The sequence below is a fragment of the Mobula birostris genome, chromosome 1 (genome assembly GCF_030028105.1).
Source record: "Mobula birostris isolate sMobBir1 chromosome 1, sMobBir1.hap1, whole genome shotgun sequence".
In the NCBI taxonomy this organism is placed as follows: Eukaryota; Metazoa; Chordata; class Chondrichthyes; order Myliobatiformes; family Myliobatidae; genus Mobula; species Mobula birostris.
The window spans coordinates 29,386,669-29,409,539 of NC_092370.1; the positions used below are offsets into that span (position 1 = coordinate 29,386,669).

The 22,871-nt window shown below is 40.8% G+C and overlaps 1 protein-coding gene across 12 annotated transcripts in view; it reads right to left on the reverse strand.

The window, feature by feature from the left end:
* The window catches only part of LOC140195234 (uncharacterized), a 665,367-nt gene that overhangs the window by 630,728 nt on the left and 11,768 nt on the right, over positions 1-22,871 (reverse strand). For 10 of the 12 annotated variants that reach the window (XM_072253281.1, XM_072253262.1, XM_072253321.1 and 7 more), the window contains exons 2-3: positions 18,293-18,442; positions 10,443-10,574 (exon numbers count right to left, since the gene is read on the reverse strand). The exons of 1 other annotated variant lie outside the window; for it this stretch is intronic. In XM_072253281.1, the coding sequence (XP_072109382.1) occupies positions 10,443-10,574; positions 18,293-18,442 (282 nt within the window). The remainder of the gene's footprint in view (positions 1-10,442; positions 10,575-18,292; positions 18,443-22,871) is intronic. One more of the 12 variants, XM_072253298.1, reaches the window with a different exon arrangement.

Consider the following 22,871-nt stretch of genomic DNA (forward strand, 5'->3'; position numbering starts at 1 on the left):
ACAGGTAGGAATGACTTATGAATCTCTGGCTGAATGTACTCTTATGCCCAACCAGTACATTATGTAGTGGATGAGAGACATTGTTCGAGGTGGCATGCAACTTGGACTGCATCCTCTTTTCAGACACCACCGTCAGAGAGTCCAGTTCCATCCCCACAACATCACTGGCCTTACGAATGAGTTTGTTGATTCTGTTGGTGTCTGCTACCCTCAGCCTGCTGCCCCAGCAAACAACAGCAAACATGATAGCATTGGCCACCACAGACTCGTAGAACATCCTCAGCATCGTCCAACAGATGTTAAAGGACTGCAGTCTCCTCAGCAAATATTTATTTTGATCCACACTTCTCTTTTTCACTTTATCCATACTTCTATCATTTGTTGAACCCAATCCCCTACTATTTAGTTTAAAGTCCTATCCACAGCCTGAGTTATGCAATTCGCTAGAATACAGGTCTCATCATGGTTCAGGTGGAGCTCGTCCCATTGGTACAGCTCCCTCCTTCTGCATTATTGGTGCCAATTTCCCATGAATTCAAACCCACTTCTCCCACACTAATCCTTGAGCCATGCATTTAACCCTGTAACCTACTTGACCCTATGCCAATTTAAAAAATGGCTCAGGTAGTAATCCAGAGATTACCACCTTTTTGGTACTGCTTTTTAATTTAGTCCCTAGCTGCTCAAATTCCCTCAGCAGAATCTCTTTCCTCACCCTTCCTATGTCACTGGTACCCACATGGACCATGACAACTTGATCTTTCCTCTCCCATGCAAATTCCTCTGCAGGTCAGATAAGATGTCCCAAACCCGGGCACTAGGCAGGAAACACAGCCTTCAGCATGCTCGATCCTCGCAACATTGAACTCTGTCTATTCCTCTGACCATTCTATCCCCACCTACCACATTTCTCTTCTCTCCCCACTCTTGAATGGCTCCCTGAACTACAATGCCACAGTTAGGTTGTTCATCCTTCCTATAGCCCCCACTCTCATCCACACAGGGAGCAAGAATCTGAAACCTGTTGGACAAGTTCAAGGGCTGAGGCTCCTCCAGCACTGTCTCTTGGATCTCACAACCCACCTCACTCACAGTCACACCCTCCTGTCCCTGACTGGTCAGGAAGTCTAGAACAAGAGAGCACAGCCTCAGGATAGAGGGGTGTCCATTTAAAACAGAGATGCAGAGAAATTGCTTTAGCCAGAGGGTGGTGAATTTGTGCAATTTGTTGCAACACGTAGCTGTGGAGAGCAGGTCGTTGGGTATATTTAAGGCAGAGATTAATAGGTTCTTGATTGAACACGGCATCAAAGTTATCAGGGAGAAGGCCAAGGAATGTGGTTGAGGTGGGGGAAAAGCCCCTGACTATCCACACAATCAATGCCTCTCATCATCTTATACAATCTCTATCAGGTCACCTCTCATCCTCCATTGCTCCAAGGAGAAAAGGCCGAGTTCACTCAACCTGTCTTCATAAGGCATGCTTCCCAATCCAGGGAACATCCTTGTAAATCTCCTCTGCACCCTTCTATGGTTTCCACATCCTTCCTGCAGTGAGGCGACCAGAGCTGAGCACAGTACTCCAAGTGGGGTCTGACCAGGGTCCTATATAGCTGCAACATTACCTCTCGGCTCCTAAATTCAATTCCACAATTGATGAAGGCCAATACACTGTATTCCTTCTTAACCACAGAGGCAACATGCGCAGCTGCTTTGAGCATCCTATGGACTCGGACCCCAAGATCCCTCTGATCCTCCACACTGCCAAGAGTCTTACCATTAATACTATATTAATACTATATTCTGCCATTATATTTGACCTACCTTGATATTTACTTTTGATGTATGTATAGAATGCATACATGTATGTAGTCTGTAATCCTACTTGCCAAGGACTTTTCATGGCCCCTCCTGACTTCCCGAATTCTCTTCTTTAGTTCTTTTCTGGCTTCTTTATACTCATGTGCTTTGTTTGATCCTGACTTCTGAAGTTTAACATAATTTTCCTTTTTCTTCTTGACTAAATTCATTATCTTGCTGGACATCGAAGGTTCAATTATCTTTCCACCCCCATCTTTGCTTCTAACAGATAGATACCTTTACTGTACTCAGTGCCAATGATCTTTAAATAGCCTCCACCATCTGATATGGACTTGCCAGAGAAAAGGTGTCCCAATTACATCTTCTTAGTTACTGCCTACTGCTCTTGTAATTTGCCCTACTCCGTTTAAAAACTCTTCCACAAGGACTAAACCTATCTTTATCTATAGCTATCCTGAAAGGTAAGGAGTTGTGGTGACCATTCCCTAACTATCCATCCACTAAAAAGTCAGTCACCTGGCCAGAATCATTATCCAACACCAAGTCCAGTAAGGCCCCTCCTCTTATAGGACTGTCCACATAGATGCAATATAGGCAGCCATATTGCTCAGAGGAAATAAGTAAGCTTCTACACGACTGCATCAATTCAGGTGACCGCTCCATATCACAGCGACCAAACAAAATGAGTATGCTACTGTTGTCAAAGATTTCATCAGTAAGTGTGTCAAGGACTGCGTCCCAAAGAGGACATTCAGGTGTTCCCTGATTGAAAACCATGGACGAGCAGAGAGATCCATCCCTTAATGAAGTCCAGGTCTGAGGCCTTCAAACCTTGACCCTAATCTAGGTACAGCTTCATAAAGCTATCAGGGGTGCCAAGAGACAATACCAGATCAATATAGAGTCTCAGACCAGCTGCCAGCTATGGCAAGGTTTGCATGCTATAATATACTATAAAGCAAAGTCAGACAGCCCTTTCCAAGACACATTTTTAACAGAAAATCAATGAAATGACACCATCTGCCCCAGCAGCCTCTGACACACCTTCATTCAGTCACCAACACAGATGCAAAATCATTCTTTCTGAGTGCTCCTCAGAAAGCAACTTGCCTGAATAGTGTCTTCGGCCACGTCCTCAGATCCTGTGTGATTTAGCTGTCAGGTGTATTCACAGAAATCCTTAACCTCTCCGAGGATCCTAACCGCTTTAGACTATTATCATCCCAGTGCCAATTAAAAATAAGGTAACATGCCTTAATGACAGCCTCGTAGTAGATCTCACATCGATCATCAACTTCAGTCTCAGTTCTGATGTAGGATCTCAAGCTGAAAGCTCCACCATCCCTTCCCTCCACTGATGCTGCTCGATCCTCGGAGTTCCTCCAGCAGTTTGTTTTTTTTTCCCCAATATTCCAGTAACTAAAGTTACTTGTGTCTTAATACAGAATTTCCCTTTAGAATACAATTTTATACATTAAAAGCCATCCCCTGTAATTTTTATTTCTATAAATATCAATAATACTTTCTCAAAGCAAGGGTGCTCTAGTTTTACAACACTCTTTGGTGACCTCCAATTTAGTATAAGACTAAACCCACAACACCTGAAGGACACTTGTGATAACCAGTTTCTTGGCTACTATTGACAGGTTTCACCATTTATTAATTTTTGGTAAAGTACATAAATTCTACTGCTTTATAATTTTGCACAAACTTCTACAGGAACAATTATATTGTGCAACATCACATTAATAAATGTGTTGTGTTGTTATAAAACTGTACAAATGTGTGATTCATCTTCCACTAGAGTGCAAATATTAGTGCACTAATGTACATCATTGATTTAAGTAGATAATTTTCATATTGCATAGATTGCTCTATTTGTTAAGTATTATATGACACAATGGATAAGCCTTTTTACTGAAAGCTTGTAATTAGTCATTATCCTGTACTGCAGGTCTTCTTTTTGAAGAGGAATTAATAAACAAGCTGGTAGATAATTAGAGAACAGTGCAATAAAATTTTGCTTTTTCTGAATCCCAGTAGTTCACCATTTGGCTTTCTGGGTATTGTTCCATTTAACACACAAAATTCATTGTTCCCGTATCTTTTAAAACTAGATTAGTTTGGGACGTTGTTCTCTTATTCTTTTAAAACTTTAAATGAGAATTGCAATGGGATAGGAACCTGAGTGCCAAAACAAATAATGGAACAGTTGTGGAAAAAAATGTTAAGTCTACATATAAAATCAGGAATCAAGAGCTCAAGCATGGTGGGACTAATATTTTGAGCTGCATATATTTCAATGCAAGGAGTATTAAAGGAAAGGCAGGGGCATGGATCAGCATGTGGAATTATGACATTGTGGCCCTTAGTGACTCTTGGTTGCCGACGGCCTGTGACTGACAGCTTAATGTTCCAGAGTTCCATTGTTTTTGATGAGATAGAGTGGGAGGGATTACAAGGACAGGGGTGGCATTACTAGTCAAGGAAAATGTCACAACAATGATCAGTCAGGACAGACTGGAGAGTTCGTCTAATGAGACTTCATGGATAGAACTGAGGAATAAGAAAGGCATGACCATGTTAATGGCATTATATTATTGACCACCCAGAACTCCGCAGGATTTAGAGAAGCATACTGGAAAATGATAGGTCTGGTCCTTGGGTTGAGATTCTAAATTGGAGAAAGGCCAATTTTTCTGGTATCAGAAAGGATCTGCATGTGCGGATTGGGACAGGTTGTTTTCTGGCAAAGTACTTGGTAAATGGGAGGATTTCAAAAGTGAAATGTTGACAATACAGAGTTTGCAAATTCCTTTCAGAATAAACAGGCAAGGGTAACAGTTTTAAGGAACCAATGTTTTCAATAGATATTGAGGCCCTGGTTAACAAAAAGATGGACATGCATGGCAGGTCTAGGCAAGCAGGAACAAATGAAGTACTTGAGCATAAGAAATGCAAGAGAACACTTAAGGAGGAAATTAGTACAGCGAAAAGAAGGCATGAACTTGCTTTAGCAGACAAGAATCCCAAGGGATTCTACAGGTATATTAAGAGCAAAATGATAGCAAGAGACAAAATTGGTCTTCTGGAAGATCTGAGTGCTAATCTATCAATGGAGCTGACAGAGATGGGGTAGACTGCAAGTGGATTTTTTCCATCTGTATTTTGTCGCGAGGCAATGCAGCAGCAAGGTCATGTACCGTATACAGATTTATAGAGGAGGAGGTATTTACTTTCTTAAAGCAAATAAGGGTGGATAAATCTCCAGGGCTTGACAATGCATTCCCTTAGACCCTGTGGGAGGCTACTGCAGAAATTGCAGGGGCCCTAGCGGAGATACTTAAAATATCCTTGGCTATGAGTGAGATGCCGAAGGATTGGAGGATAGCTATAGCTGTTGCGTTGTTTGTGAAAGGCTCTAAAACTAAGCCAAGAAATTATATGCCAGTGAGCCCGATGTTAGTGGTGGGAAAGTTACTGGAAGGTATTCTAAGGGACCACTTATATAAATATTTGGATAGACAGGGACTGATTAGGGTTAGTTAACATGGCTTTGTGCATGGTAAGTCATGTCTGTCCAATCTGATAAGAGTTTTTCAAAGAAGTTACCAGGAAAGTTGATCAGGGCAAGGCAGTGGGTGCTGCCTACATGGACTTGAACAAGGTCTTTGACAAGGTCCCATATAGTAGGTAGGCCAAAAATGTTGTCACTTGGCATTCAAGATGAGGTAGTAAATAGGGTCAGGACTAGGATTGCCAGACAGCTTTTTCCCTGAGGCTGTGAGGCTAATGAAAACCCTGCCACTATCAAGGACTCATTTCTAGGACAGCAGGCTCTTTACTGTTTAACTGTTCTGCACTTTACAACATGCATTTTGAATTATATTTAATTAACTTATTTGGAGTATAAAATTTTGGTTTACGTGTTGTGAGTGATATATGTTATGTGGGTGCACTGTGGCCTGAAGGAATGTTGTTTCATTTGGTTGTATATATTTGACAAGGTCCCACATGGGAGGTTGGTCAATAAGGTTCAGTCGCTTGTCATTCAGGATGAGATAGTAAATAGGATTAGACATTGGCTTTATGGGAGAAGCCAGAGAGTGGTAGTAGAGGGTTGCCTCTCTGACTGGATGCCTGGGACTAGTGATGTGCTTTGTTGCTTGTCATCTAGATCTGGATGATAATGTAGTTAATCGGATCAGCAAAATTTGCAGATGACACCAAAATTGGGGGTGCAATGGACAGTGAGAAAGGCTACCACGGCTTGCAGAGGGATCTGCCTCAGCTAGAAAAATGGGCAGAAAGCTGACAGATGGAATTTAATGCAGACAAATGCGAGGTTTTGCACTTTGGTAGGACCAACCAGGACTTACACAGTAGATGGTAAGGCACTGAGGAGTGTGGTAGAACAAAGGGATCTGGGAATACGGTTACATAATTTATTGAAAGTGGCATCACAGGTAGATAGCGTCGTAAAGAAGGCTTTCGGCCCTTTGACCTCATAAATCAATGTATTGAGTACAGAAGATGGGATGTTATGTTGAAGTTGTAATTGATGTTGAAGTTGGTGAGGCCTAATTTGGAGTATTGTGTGCAGTGTTAGTCACCCACCCACTGGGAAGATGTAAGCAAGGTTGAAAGAGTCCAGAGAAAATTTACAAGGATGTTGCCCAATGTGGAAGACTTAAGCTATAAGGAAAGACTAAATAAATTAGGACTGCATTCCTAAGAGTGTAGAAGATTGAGAGGAGATTTGATAGAGGTATACAAAATTATGAGGGGTATGGATAGGGTAAGTACAAGCAGATTTTTCCACTGAGATAGAATGGGATTACAAACAGAGGTCATTGGTTAAGGGTGAAAGATGAGAACTTTAAAGGGAACATGAGGGGAAATTTTTTCACTGAGGGTCGTGAGAGTATGGAATGAGCTGCCAGCACAAATGGTGCATGCAAGTTCAATTTCAATGTTTAAGAGAAGATTGGATAGGTGCATGGATAGTAGGGATATGGAGGGCGATGGTCCCAGTACAGATTGATGTGAGTAGGTAGCTTAAATATTTTGGCATGGGCTAGATGGGTCAAAGGGCCTGTTTCTGTGCTGTACTTCTCTATGACTCTATATGTACAGTCGATGACAATAAACTTTATACTTCATACTTCATTGTCGCCAAACAATTGATACTAGAACGTACTATCATCACAGCAATATTTGACTCCGCGCTTCGCACTCCCTGGATTACAAATACTAAATATTAAAAATATTAAAAAGTTAAAATTAGTAAATATTAAAAATTTAAATTATAAATCATAAATAGAAAATAGAAAAATGGGAAGTAAGGTAGTGCAAAAAAACTGAGAGGCAGGTCCGGATATTTGGAGGGTATGGCCCAGATCCGTTCAGCAGTCTTATCACAGTTGGAAAGAAGCTGTTCCCAAATCTGACCGTACGAGTCTTCAAGCTCCTGAGCCTTCTCCCGGAGGGAAGAGGGACGAAAAGTGTGTTGGCTGGGTGGGTCGTGTCCTTGATTATCCTGGCAGCACTGCTCCGACAGCGTGCGGTGTAAAGTGAGTCCACGGACGGAAGATTGGTTTGTGTGATGTGCTGCGCCGTGTTCACGATCTTCTGCAGCTTCTTTCGGTCTTGGACAGGACAACTTCCATACCAGGTTGTGATGCACCCTAGAAGAAAGCTTTCTACGGTGCATCTATAAAAATTAGTAGGATTTTAGGGGACAGGACAAATTTCTTTAGTTTTCTCAGGAAGTAAAGGCACTGGTGGGCCTTCTTGGCAGTGAACTCTGCTTGGTTGGACCAAGTCAGGTCATTTGTGATATTGACCCCGAGGACCTTAAAGCTTTTGATCTGTTCCACTTGCACACCACCAATGTAAATTGGGTCGTGCGGTCCGTTACTCCTTCTGAAGTCAACAACCAATTCCTTCGTCTTGCTGACATTGAGGGATAGGTTATTGCCTTTGCACCATGCCACCAGGTTCTTAATTTCCTCTCTGTACTCAAACTCATCATTACCCGAAATACGGCCTATGATTGTTGTGTCATCAGTAAACTTATACTTTGAGTTTGATGGAAACTTGGCTACACAATCATGGGTGTACAGTGAGTACAGCAGGAGGCTGAGTACACAGCCTTGTGGGACACCGGTGCTCAGAGTGATTGTACAGGAGAGCTTATCTCCTATTTTTACAGCCTGGGTCCTGTCTGTGAGGAAGTTGAAGATCCAGCTGCAGATCTGAGTGCTAAGGCCCAGGTTCCAGAGCTTGAACTTGAACTTAGTGGAACGAGCTGCCAGGGCAACTGGTGGATGTGGGGTTGAAATTTGGATAGATACATGGATGGGAGTACGGTGGTTTTTGGTTCTGGTACAGATCAATGGAACTAGGCTGGGTAATGGGTCAGCACAGACTAGATAGGCTGAAGGGCCTGTTTCTGTGCTGTACTGTTCTGTGACTCTATGTCTCAATGGGGCACTATTCCTACATTCCCTTTAATCTCACTGCAGACTTATTTCCTGCAGTTCCTTTAAACTTACTGAATGTACTGGAAAACATTATACCAATCTTTCTTATTTAAGTCTTTTTTAAAAAAGTGCAAATAGAAAATGTGTGTTGGAGTATTAATTGGATTAACATCCAACAGTCCGTTAAAATTGACAGTCTGCCACCACCAGAATTCCAAGAGCATCCAATTAATGGGGTTTTACTATATTATCTACGTGGTGATACATTGCAGAGTTCTAAGATGCTGTGGGATCCGAGTGTATTTCTTCATGACTCACGAAAGCAATTATAAAAGTACAGCAGGTAATTAGCTGTCCTCACAAACACAAGAAAATCTGCAGATGCTGGAAATCCTAGCAACACACACAAAATGCTGAAGGAACTCAGCAGGTCGGGCAGCACTATGGAAAAGAGTAAACAGGCAATATTTCAGGCTGAGACCCTTCAGACTGAAATGTCCATAGTTCATTCTGTTCCACCTAGCTACGTATCAAGCTGCAACAAAGCTTTCAATTCCGTCATCCAAATCATTGACATATAACATAAAAAGAATCGATGCCAAACACAGACCCCTGTGGAACACCACTGGTCACTTTTTCAACCAGAAAAGTCTCCATTTATTCCCACATTTTGCCTCCTGCCAATCAGCCATTGCTTTATCCACGGTAAAGTATTTCCTGCAATACCATGGGCTCATAACTCGTTAAACAGATTTAACAAGCTACAGAACAAGTTCATGCAAAAATAGGAAGGTTTTATTTTCAATGTTTAGGACAGATCTCCTTATTTAAAAAGAGGATGTCCTGGAAGTAACTTAGACTGATACCTGGCGTGGGAAAGTTTGGTAAGGTTAGATTCAAATCTGCCAATGTTTAGAAGAACAAGAGGAATTGACTATGCACAAGATCCTCAGGATCTTCACAGTGTATGTGAAAAGAATATTTTCTCTTTCGAGAAACCTAGAACCAGAGGTCACAGTTTAAGAAAATAAGAACTGGCTGTTTTAGACAGATCAACTGAATTTTTTTCTCTCAAGAGGGCTGTGAATCTTTAGAATTGCCTTTCTCAAAAGGCAGTGGAAATAGCATTTTTGAATAGTTATGAAAAGGCATACTAGGTAAATTCCTAAAGGTGCTGTTGAAAAGTGGGAGAGCTAATGAGAACAAAAGGTCATTGGGAGCATTGGATGATTGCAATGGTGTTGAGGTTACAATGAGATCAGACATTATCTTTGAATGGTGGAGCTGCTTTGGTGGTGGAGGCTGGAAGGGAAGGAAGGAGTGAGGGCAAGTGGTCCATTCTTAGTTGCTGTTATATTAAAAGTACCGTTGCTAGAAGGTCAGGGACTTTAGGTTCATTCCAAGGAAGGTACAAAACCGAGGGGTGTAAATGGACATTTAATGCTTTGGAATATTGTTAGTATTGAGAAGGTAATAAAAGTGAAATAATGAAAGGTTTAGAAAGGAATAGTCAGATGAAATACTGTAAACTTCCTTAAATTGGAGGCAAAGATGACTGGGAGTATACCCCAAAAGTTATTATGGAAATTTATGTTTGTTCTTGGTATACAATATTATGATAACAATACAATAGCATTAGGTTTGACAAATTGACAATGCGAACAAAAAGTCTTCAGAATATCAAGGAGCACTTAGTGGAAATGGATTTCAGTCGCCAGAAATTATTATGGGAATGAATATGAAATAATGTATTTTGGGGTAAGACCAAAACAAAAATCACATGCATTGGCTGTATACCCAATTTAAGTGAATGCATATGTGCAGACCCTCCACTTGAAAGCCGGCTAAGCACTTAATTAGCCAAAGGTTGAGACTCCATAGTGGCTGAAGTGGCCAAAGGTGGCTGAAATACCACCTTTCAGTCATGAATGCCACAGAACAGCTGAGGCAGATGATCAAAATATAAATCAGTGAAAAGTAGCTAAATATTTGAGGCTGAAAGATTACTGAACTACCAGGATTGTACAGGGCAATAATAACAACTCTAGATAGCAAAAGCAAAGAGGTATTAAAATAAAGAACTATGCACTGTACATATTTATGCACTAAGGGTATTATAAAAAAGAGATCACCTACATCAAATTTTTGTGATTTTTCAGCTTGCTGTATAGCACAAACCAGAGTGCTGAGATCAATTTTTACATTCATGTTTTCTCCACGTAGGTGATCAATTTCTTCTTTGGATGCTTCCCATTTTAATTGTTGTTCCTGTCAAATAAAAAATATTGTAAACCGTATTTTAGTATCACACACAAAACACTGGAAGAACTCAGTAGATCAGGCAGCATCTATGGAAATGAACAAATATTCAACGCTTCAGGGAGAGACCCTTCTTCAGGACTGAAATAAAGCAGAATACCAGAAGATTTTTTCTGAAATAAAGCAGGATACTTAAAGTTTTTTTTCCCCTGTTATTTAAAGTGTAAAAGGGAGGTAAGAGTTGATATTGGACCACAGGAAAATGATGCAGCTGAGATAGTAATAGGGGACAAAGAAGTGGCAAATGAACTTAATGGGTACTTTGCATCTGTCATCACTGTGGAAGACACTAGCAGTGTGCCAGAGGTCTGTGAGTGCCATAGATTTTACAAAGGAAAAAGTGCTAGGCATACTCGTAGGTCCTAAGGTAGATAAGTCACCTGGGCCAGATGGACTACATCCCAGACTTCTGAGAGAGGTTGTTGAAGAGATAACAGATGCATTGGTCAAGAATCACTTGATTCTGGCATGGTCCCAGAGGACTGGAAGATTACAACTCTTTAAAAAGGAAGGAAGGCAAAAGAAAGGAAATTACAGGCCGGTTAGCCTAACCTCAGTGGTTGGGAAAGTGGAGGAGTATATTATTAACAATGAGGTTTTGAAGTACTTGGAGACCAATGATAAAATGAGTCAAAGTCAGCATGTTTTCTGTCAAACAAAATCTTGCCTGACAAATAACCATATAACAATTACAGCACAGAAACAGGCTATCTTGGCCCTTCTAGTCCGGGCCGACCTCTTCTTCACACCTAGTCCCACCAACCTGCACTCAGCCCATAACCCTCCATTCCTTTCCTGTCCATATAGTTGTCCAATTTAACTTTCAACGACAACATCAAACCTGCCTCAACCACTTCTGCTGGAAGCTCGTTCCACACAGCTACCACACAGTTCCCCCTCATGTTACCCCTAAACTTTTGCCCTTTAACTCTCAACTCATGTCCTCTTGTTTGAATCTCCCCCACTCTCAATGGAAAAAGCCTATCCACGTCAACTCTATCTATCCCCCTCAGAATTTTAAATACCTCTATTAAGTCCCCCCTCAACCTTCTACATTCCAAAGAATAAAGACCCCAACTTGTTCAACCTTTCTCTGTAACTTGGGTGATGAAACCCAGGTAACATTCTAGTAAATCTTCTTTGTACTCTCTCTATTTTGTTGATATCTTTCCTATAATTCGGTGACCAAAACTGTACACAATACTCCAAATTTGGCCTCACCAATGCCATATACAATTTCAACATTACATCCCAACTCCTATACTCAATGCTCTGATTTATAAAGGCCAGCATACCAAAAGCTTTCTTCACCACCCTATCCACATGAGATTTCACCTTCAGGGAACTATGCACCATTATTCCTAGATCCCTCTGTTCTACTACATTCTTCAATGCCCTACCATTTACCATGTATGTCCTAATCTGTTAAGAGTTCTTTGAGAAAGTAACAAGCAGGGTAGACAAAGGAGAGGCAGTGGATGTCACTTACTTGGATTTTCAGAATGCGTTTAATAAGGTGCCACACACGAGGCTGCTTAACAAGATAAAATCCTATGGCGTTACAAGAAAGATACTGACATGGATAGAGGAACGGCTGACAGGCAGGAGGCAGGGTGTGGAAATAAAGGGGCCTTTTCTGGTTAGCTCCTGGTGACTAGTGGTGTTCCTCAGGGGTCAGTATGGGAACTGCTGCTTTTCACATTGCTTGTCAATAATGGAATTGATAGTTTTGTGCAAAGTTTGCAGATAATAGAGAGATAGACGGAGGGTGTAGGTAGTGCTGAGGAAGCAATGCGATTGCAGCAGGACTTAAGTCAAATTGGAAGAATGGGCAAAAAAGTGGCAGATGGAATACAGTGTTAGGAAATGTATGATAATGCATTTTGGTAAAAGGAACAATAGTGCAGACTATTATCTAAATGGGGAGAAGGTTCAAACATCAGAGGTGCAGAGGGACTTAGGAGTCCTCGTTCAAGACTCCCAGAAGTTGAGTCTGTGGTAGAGAAGATAAATGCAATGTTGACGTTTACTCCAAGGGGAAAAGAATATAAAAGCAAGGAGATAATACTGTCTTATAAAGGCTCAGTGTGTTGTCAACATTTTTGGGCCCTATATCTCAGAAAGGATGTATTATCATTAAAGAGAATCCAGAGAAGGTTCACGAGGATGATTTCGGGAATGAAGGGGTTAACATATAAGGAGCATTTGGCAGCTTTAGGCCTGTACTCACTGAAATTTTGAAGAATGTTGGGGGGGGTGGAATCTCATTGAAACCTATTCAATGTTGAAAGGTCTGGATAGGGTAGATGTGGAGAGAATCTTTCCTGTGGTGGGGTTATCCAGAATTAGAGGACGCAGCCTCAAAATTGAGGGGCAACCCTTTAGAACAGAGGTAAGGAGGAATTTCTTTAGCCAGAGAGGCCAGAGAGTTGTAAATCTGTGGAATGCTCTGCCATACGCTGTGGTAGAGGCAAAGTCCATGCGTATATATAAGGCAGAAGTTGAACATTTTCTGATCAGTCATGGCATCAAAGGATATGGCGAGAAGGCAGGTGTACAGGGTTGAGTGGGATCCGGGATCAGTCATGATGGAATAGCGGAGCATAATTAATGGGCTGAATGGCCTAATTCTGCTCCTATGTCTTATGGAAATACAAACGTAGAAAGAGGAAGTCGCCAGTTGAGGGAGGAGAAGGAGGCTAGCTAGAAAGTGATAGGTGAAGCCAGCTGGGTGGGAAAGATAAAACTCTTGGTCCATTTCTGACACCCCTTTCTCGATTTCTCTATCTCTATTGACAGTCTATTGACCGATATCTTTTATAAAACCACTGATTCTCACAGCCAGGTGAACAATTCCTCTTCCTACTATGTCACTTCTAAAAATGCCATACCCTTCTCTCAGTTTCTCCGTCTTCGCCACATCTGCTCTCAGGATGAGGCTTTTCATTCCAGAAGTAAGAGATGTCCTCCTCCTTCAAAGAAAAGGGCTTTCCTTCCTCCACCACCCACGTTGCCATCACCTGCATCTCTTACATTTTGCACACATCTGCCCTCATCCCACCCTTCTGTTGCAAGACCAGGGATAGGGTTCCTCTTGTCCTTGCCTACAACCCAATTAGTCTCCGCATCCAGAACATAATTCTCCTAACTTCCACCATCTTCAATGGGATCCCACCACCATGCACATCTTTCCCTCCCCCCGCCCCCCAACTTTCACTTTCTACAGTGATCACTCCCTGTGCGACTCCTGTATCCATCAACTTTCCCTACTGATCTCCTTCCTGGCAAGCAGAACAAGTGCTACACCTGCCCCTACACCTCCTCCATCATTCACGACGCTAAACAGTTCTTCCATGTGAGGCGACACTTCACCAGAGTCCGTTGGGGTCACCTACTGCATCCGGTGCTCCTGGTGTGGCCTCCTGTGTATCGGTGAGACCTGATGTAGGTTGAGAAACTGCTTCACTGAGCACCTACACTCTGTCCACCAGAAAAAGCAGGATCTCCCGGTAGCCACCCATCTCAATTCTACTTCCCATTCCCATTCCTCCATGGCCTCTTCTTCTGTCGCGATGGGGCCACACTCAGGTGAGAGAAACAATACCCCATATTCCATCTGGATAGCCTCCAACCTGATGGCATGAACATCAATTTCTCAAACTTCCAGTAACTGCCCCATTCCTGTTTTCCTCTTTCACTTTTCTCCTTACCTACCCATCACTTCCCTCTGGTGCCCCTCCTCCTTCCTCTTCTTCCATGGTCTTCTACCCTCTCGTATCAGATTTCCCATCCTCCAGCCTTTTATCATTTTCACCAATCAACTTCCCAGCTGTTTACTTCACCACTTCCTCCTCCCACTTTCACCAATCACCTAGTACTTTTTCTTCCTCTCCCCCACTTTCTTACTCTGACTTCTCATCTTTTTTTCCCAGTCTGGATGAAGGGTTTCATCTGAAAACATCGATGGTTTATTCCTTTCCATAGATGCTGCCCGACCCGCTGAGTTCCTTCAGTATCTGTGTATGTTGCAAAGGGTTGGAGAAGAAGGAATCTGATAGGAGAGGAGAGTGGATAATAGGAGAAAGGAAAGGAAGAAGAGATCCAGAAGGAAGTAATAAGCAGGTCAGAGGAGATAAAAGGGAACAGAAGAAGAGGGGAGGAGGGGAGAAAGAAAATTTACTGAAAGGACAGATCAATATTCACACCACCAGGCTGGAGACTACCCAGATGGAATACAAGGTATTGCCCCTCCACTGATGGTGACTTCCTCTTGGCAAAAGAGATGGCAATCGACCAACATAACGGTCTGGGAATGGAAATTAAGATGTTTGGCCAATTAAGAAGTTTGCTTTGCTGAAACAGGAATCTCAAATACCTGTCCATTGCAATATATACCTTAATTACTAGTCTTCCAACCTAGCAGAAATAGTATACTAACATACGTAAGCAGTAGGGCAGGGATCTACATCTTGATTGCAGCAGCAATGTTAATTCATGTAACGTTGAAAGGTAATCTGGTAGACCCACTGAAAACCTACTGACATGAACACCAAGAGACACACCCTATTTCAAGTGAAATGTTAAACATCTGGTTTTAAGTGGGTTTACCACGTAACCTTTTACCACATAAATGATAAAGATCCCGAGCACCATTCTGAAGGGAAGTATACCAATGTTAACAATATTTAGATATTAACAACACAATCACAGATCTTTGCATTCTTTGAAGACCATTTAATTTCTTAGGGTCCCAAACCCAAAACAAATACAACATTTCAGATGGGAACTAATCAAAGCAAGTATTCCGTTAATCTTTTTGATTAATGTTTATAGTTTTGTATCTGCATTTGATGATTTGTATAAAATAGACTAACAACCTCAATGCCCTGACACAGCCCGTCCATTATTAAGAAAATAATCATATGCAGAACTAAAGCAGTGTATTATCAAACTTGTTTATTTTACAAATATTTATCTAGTTTTCTTTTAAAAGCTTCTACCATTCAGTTCCACCACCAGGGCCCCAGACAGTCCTTCCAGGTGAGGCGACACTTCATCTGTGAGTCGGCTGGGGTGATATACTGCGTCCGGTGCTCCCGATGCGGCCTTCTATATATTGGCGAGACCCGACGCAGACTGGGAGATAGTTTCGCCGAACACCTACGCTCTGTCCACCAGAGAAAGCAGGATCTCCCAGTGGCCACACATTTTAATTCCACATCCCATTCCCATTCTGATATGTCTATCCACCGCCTCCTCTACTGTAAAGATGAAGCCACACTCCGGTTGGAGGAACTCCACCTTATATTCCGTCTGGGTAGCCTCCAGCCTGATGGCATGAACATTCACTTCTCAAACTTCCATTAATGCCCCACCTCCCCCTCGTACCCCGTCCGTTATTTATTTATTTATATACACACATTCTTTTTCTCTCTCTCCTTTTTCTCCCTCCGTCCCTCTCACTATACCCCTTGCTCATCCTCTGGGCTTCCCCCCATCCCCCTTTTCTTTCTCCCTAGGCCTCCTATCCCATGATCCTCTCATATCCCTTTTGCCAATCAACTGTCCAGCTCTTGGCTCCATCCCTCCCCCTCCTGTCTTCTCCTATCATTTTGGATCTCCCTTTCCCCCTTCCACTTTCAAATCTCTTACTAGCTCTTCTTTCAGTTAGTCCTGACGAAGGGTCTCGGCCCGAAACGTGGACTGTACCTCTTCCTAGAGATGCTGCCTGGCCTGCTGCGTTCACCAGCAACTTTTATGTGTGTTGCTTGAAATTCCAGCATCTGCAGATTTCCTCGTGTTTGCAGTTCCAACACCACTACTGGCGTAAATTCAAATACTAATAAGTGACTCATTAGCAATGCTTATCAATTATTTCACTTAAAAAAATCTTTCCAACAGCAAATGCTTCCACATTCTCTAAGACCTTGACACCCTCCTTAAAGTCAGCCATATTATCTTAAATATGTTCTTGTCAATAATATAAAATTGCTTTCTATAATATTCAGGATACCAGATGCAGAATCACTGAATTATTGCAACACAGGAGAGCATTCTGCTCACTGAGCTCACACTTGTGCCTCAATTAATAATTCTCACAGGGTCATACCTTTGCTCATACGCCATTGGCCTGTAAATTATTTTTCCCCTCAGTGCCTATCCGTTACCTTTTTGAAAGCCCTGAATGTATTTGTTTTCCTTGTCTTCAGCATATTTCAGATCATATCTTATCTGTAGGAAATAGTAGATACACAAGGGAAAACTATAGACTCTTTCTACAAACCTTTGAAACAACGCCTGCATCTGATCCGTAAACTTGTTTTTGACAAATTTATTTTCAAATGTCATCTCCAATCTCCAAAAAAAGTTCCCAATAAACTTTCCAATCCTCAAAAGAATAGTTGTCAATTACTTTACAAAACATAAGGTCCTTCTTTATCAGGAACTTAAGAAAGGACTTCAGGTTAGTAAAAAATGTAAGAAAATGTAAAGCACACGTGGAATTTTTGGCGTATATGTATCTGAATGGCTTCTAGTTTTCCTTCTATAAGTTTTAAATACTCCAACTAAAAAGCAGCTTATTCCCCTCAGCTAATGTTTCTTCAATGAAAACCACAGTATCCAAGCATAGACAAATTGGAAATAGTAATATGTTAGTCACTCTCTTCTGCACCAACTACCCCATACACAAAAAATGATTATTGGACTCAGTGGAATAGTTATTTTATGTGCAATTATTTTCAAACCAGATATAGAATTAAGTACATTAAATCCAAGACCAGCAATGTTCAACACATCACTTTCAGACAGAAATCTGTGAAACTAAAGGCAAAGAAATTATACAGGTTTTATGAAGTTTGAGCAATTTATTAGCTCCAGTGCTTAGCATGAACAAATTAAGAAGAAGAAGAAGAAGAAGAAGATCTTTATTGTCATTGTTGTGGAGCAATGAAACATAGTTTAGCAGCTCAACGTTTTGCAGCATGACAAAGAATATACATATAAAATAAACTCTAAAACCTCAGGAGTGCAGTCCAAAATTAATAATATATGGATGGGGGGGTAGGACTATTGCACACCTGCCATTCCTGAAAGTGTGGTGCATTTAGCTGCCGCCGTCTTAGGAGGGGGGCAGGAGAAGAGAAGGGGGTGTTATACATTTCACTGCTTGTGGGTAGAAGCTGTTAAGGAGACTCTTTGTTTTCGTCCTTAATGCTCTGTATCTCTTCCCAGAAGGTAGAGGGGAAAACAGGTGATGTCCAGGATGAGTGGGATCCTTGGAAATAAAAGTAGCCTTCTTTTGAAGTCTGCCAGTATAAATGTCTCTGAGGGAGGGTAATGCTGTGCCAATAACCCGCTCTGCTACCCTCACCACCCACTGCAATGCTTTGTTCCCAAGAAAGCATCAAAATGTGAAATGTTTGGTATTATATTAGGGGTAAGAATAGAAATTGTTGGTCTGAAAGTTCAAACTGCTATGGGATGGATATTTTGTACATGTCTATCTATGTTTAAAGGAATCATTCACATTCTACCCAGTAACATTACCCAGACTACAATAACCAAGGATCAAGCATCAATTACTTCAACAGAGCCCACCAAGCATTTTCAAATTATCAGACCTGAATTTCAAAGGCTAAGAAATAAGAATATACGTGTAATCTTACAGTTAATAGTTGGTCATCTCTCCGCAGTCTGGTATCCAGATTCGCAATCTTTTCATTTGCTTCTTTTTCAAGATCTTCGATTGTCTGAACCAAGACTTTGTTTTGGTCACCAAGATCATTTACATAAGACTGAAGAATCCTTACCTTCATCTACAAACAAAACCAAATCAGTTAAACCAGACACTTCAGACCACTTAATTTTTGCGACGATGATTACCACCAAGCTTACTTCAACCTGAAGGCCAGAGCAGGTTGAACGTTATCCTTCATCTGAAATCCAAGTTGTGACTCATATCAGAGAACATAAGAAATTTTGCCCAATTTTCAAGTCAAATCAAGCATGATTCATTTTAGTATATAAAGTTTTCTCGTTCGTGCTTTCAGGAAACTCTTCAAACTCATTTGAATTCTACCTTTACATGTACATCCTCTCAGTCTGCATTATGTTCATGAGCAGTGCCATAGAAAAGAGGGATCTGGGAATACAGATCCATAATTCCTTCAAAGTGGATAGAGTAGATAGGGTTATAGAGAAAGTTTTTGGCACAATGGCCTTCATTTATCATTGTACTGAGTCCAGGAAATGGGATATTACGTTGAAATTGAATAAGACATTGATGAGGCCTAACTTGGAGTATTGTGTGCAGTTTTTGGTCACCTAACTACAGGAAAGAGGTAAATAGGATTGAAGGAGTGCTGAGAAAATTTGCAAGGACTTTGTCCAAATTTGGGGACTAATGTTATATGGAAAGGGTGAATAGGTTAGGACTTTATTGCCTGGAATGGGAGTGGAGATTAGATTAAGGTATACAAAATTATATGAGGTACTGATAGGGTAAATGCTAACAGGCTTTTTTCCGCCACGGTTGGGTGAAACTACAACTAAAGGTCATGGGTTCAGGGTGAAAGGTGGAATGTTTATGAGGAACATGAAGGGGAATTTCTTCACTTACAGGATGGTGAGAATGTGGAACGAGCTGTCAGTCCAAGTGGAAGATGTGGGTTCAATTTGAACATTTAAGAGAAATTTGGATCGGTACATGAATGGGAGCTATATAGATGGCTATGGTCCAGGTGCAGGACAAAGGGACTAGGTAGATGAATGGTTTAGCACATCTGTTGCAGTAGTCCAGGCAGATTGAGATCTTTATCCTGGATTATACCATCGCTTTTACAATTGTCACGTGCTATCATCTGGTAGTTTTAATGAGGAATCCACAAGGTGTCACCAAGTGTGCTGAACAACACAGAATTTAATTTCTTGTAAATAAAATAAATGTGAAAAAGTCCTTTCAAATACAATGATGCTATATGCTCAATTTTTTTTCAATTATGTAATTGTTTTATAGAACATAACCACCTTCAAATCAAACTATTTATATAAGCAATTCTCTGAATAATTCTATATTATGACACAAAAAGTACAAACATGACAGAGCAAATCAAACGGAATGTAAACTTGTAAGGAAATTATATCCATAAGACTTTGAACTCAATGGCAAACACCTTCCCTGTAAGAAAGGAAGTCTAAAAAGGGGAAGTCTTGTTACACTGGACTTCCAAAATAGCATCTGCAGAAGTCCATTAGCAATTCTGCACAGGTTTAACTGTCAATGCCCATCCTTGTAAGAGCAGAGGGAGGTCAACAAAAGTTAGAAATTCCTTTTGAAAAAACACTACTGCAATTTCCCTTCCCTGTCTTTATATACACCAGTTGTCAGTGAGCTACTTCAGTAAGTAAATACAAATGAACTGCAGAAAGATACCAAAACAATATTAAGGATACAGTATTTATTTATGAAGTAAATTGTTCCTTCCACTACTTACTTCATATTGAAAATTCTAAAATACCAAAGAAACACAGAAAACCTACAACACAATACAGACCCTTCGGCCCACAATGCTGTGCCGAACACGTACTTACTTTAGAAATTACCTTGGGTCACCCACAGCCCTCTATTTTTCTAAGACACTACAGATGCTAAAAACACTGGACAGCAAATTTTTTCAAAAGGGTTGCTTTCCTTGGAGTTTTTTTTTGGCTATAATAGACTGCTTGAAGCTGATCACAACTATAATTTTAGACTACTTGTATAATGTAGGAATTTGGAGAAACAAGAAATTAACTTTTATTGAATATAATATGTTTAATTGTATAACGGTGCTGATGCTTTGCAATAATTCAACTAAGCCAAGAATGTTTTGTTGATGATTTTCATTTGTACTCAGTGACTGAGGCTACGTCCACACTACGCTGGATAATTCTGAAAATGCCGGTTTCAAGTAAAAATGACAGGCATCCACACTAAGCATTTTTCAAAGTATCTCTGTCCACATTAGACGGATATTTGGGCGAATCTCCTCCTACTGGGCATGCGCAGGACACACAGAAAACAAGTGAAGAGGAAATGGTATAATTGGTGCGCGTTTGTCCAGTTACAGAGTAGAAAAACTTAAAAGGAATTGCTCTTGGCTGTAGCGCAGGAGGACTTAAAACCAAAAAAAAACAAATACTGGAGCATATGGAGGCAACCGACAGGGAATTCACGGACAGTATGACCCGGCTTACGACGAACATTGAAAAACTGACTAACTCTGTTGCATTAATAAAGCACCTTGTTAAATGTATAAAACATGACTGCATCAGTGTTATCTTGTATTTCCATACAACGTTACACGAGGTTGTTACACATTTATTGTCAGAGAAGTACTTGCATAAATAGGTAAACTACCTTGGTTCTTGGCTCTTGATTCTTCAAAATATTCCGCATGGAATTTAAACTGGAGGTGACGGAGGGTGTTTCCTGCCTTAACTTCATACAAGCAAGGACAGAAAACAGGGCAAAGTGAGTATACTTATTTATTCAGTAAGCTATGGGTCGAAGTATTTGGTGAGAACATTTCTAACTCTTCTGGTTTCAGTCTCCTTGCTGTCTGTTCTGAAATTGTTAGGTTCTGTGAAGCGCAGAATCAAATATCGCTGTGATGATTGTATGCTCTAAACAATAAGGTAGCAATAATAATAAGAATAAGAAGAAGAAAACAATGAAATGCTGCGCTGCTGCCATTTGTTCCGGCGTGTCATGACAGCGGTTTTAAAAAGCTCCGGTTACCCCGTACATACTGCAACGGATATTAGGTGTTTTCAGATTTATTCACTTTGGAGACCATTTCTGAAAATCTCTGTTTTCGGGGGCTAAAAACGCTGTTTCAGTGTGGACGAAAGGTCAAAACGAAGAGAAAAAGCTTCGTTTTCATAATTATCTAGCGTAGTGTGGACGTAGCCTGAGGCTTCTTACTCAAGGGCCAAAAACAATCAGCTAGCATTGATGGATTCCAATTGGCCTGATACTATTTCTCTATGACCGCAATGTCCTGTTGAAACCTTTCACCTGCTTGTCACTGACAGCACCAAGATTTGCAGGAAGTCTAAATGGGAACGCAGAAATGAATCTTTAGTGGCAACTTGCACATCATGGTTTTGTATGCTTGAAGCTTGGTGCTCTGTAGTTGCCAAGGAAGTTTTCAACATCCCTAAATGCTTTCCATGCGATTTTCTCCAGTCTCACAAGAGGTTCTTCAAATTGCCGGTCATTGATGACACGTTTGACTCGCGGGCCAACAAAAATGTCTTCCTTAATCTTACCATCAGTTATTCTAAGAAACATCTGTTTCAAGTATCAAAATCCTTCATGGAAACAGAGCTTTTCTAAACCCTGCAGCATCCACCCAACCTAACTGGACAAGATAGAAAAGTTTGCAGCTTACGTTGTCGGCAACATTTTAATTTACTTGAATTATGAATAAAAATAACAAATATAGGGATTTCAAAACATGCTGCATGATTGGGAAATTTCATGATGATTGTGATGAACAACCCAAAATCTGTAAGATACACCCAAATGTAAAATCTTTGTTCTCTAGTGAAATCAGAAATAAAACAGAGAATGCTGGAAAACTTTGTTGGTCAGCAGTTCTCCAGTGCTGTTCGAGTGAACCTAGTTTAGGAAATAGATTATAGACTACCATACTCAGAGTTTGGCAATTTCAGTAAACAGTATTCCAGAATTTTCATTGTTTTAGTTTAGAATTCCGCCATCTAGATGATTTTCTTTTTTAACTTCAAATATTAATTCTACTTCTCAGATTTGCAGCTTTCTTAGATCATAAATTTTCTGCATGCTCCTTCCTTCTTATTTTCACAGTATCTTGAAACCAAATCAAATCCAACTTGAAATGTTAATTCTATTTCTCTGCAGGGATGCTGACTGACCTGCTAAGAATTTTTAATATTTTCCATTTCTATTTCACCAAAGGGAAAAGAGAAATTATGTTTTAGAAAGTCATATTAGGAACATCCAACACACAGTAAATTGACACCAAGCGCCTACGGTGCACTGCTACGGTGACACTGTAATTTCCTTTGGGATCAATAAAGTATCTTTGTATCTATGCTCTCTCCTCACTACTGCCATTAGGAAGGTACAGAAGCCTCAGGTCCCATATATCAAGGTTCAGGACCGGTTATTACCCCTCAACCATCAGGTTCCTGAACCAACAGAGATAACTTCACTCAACC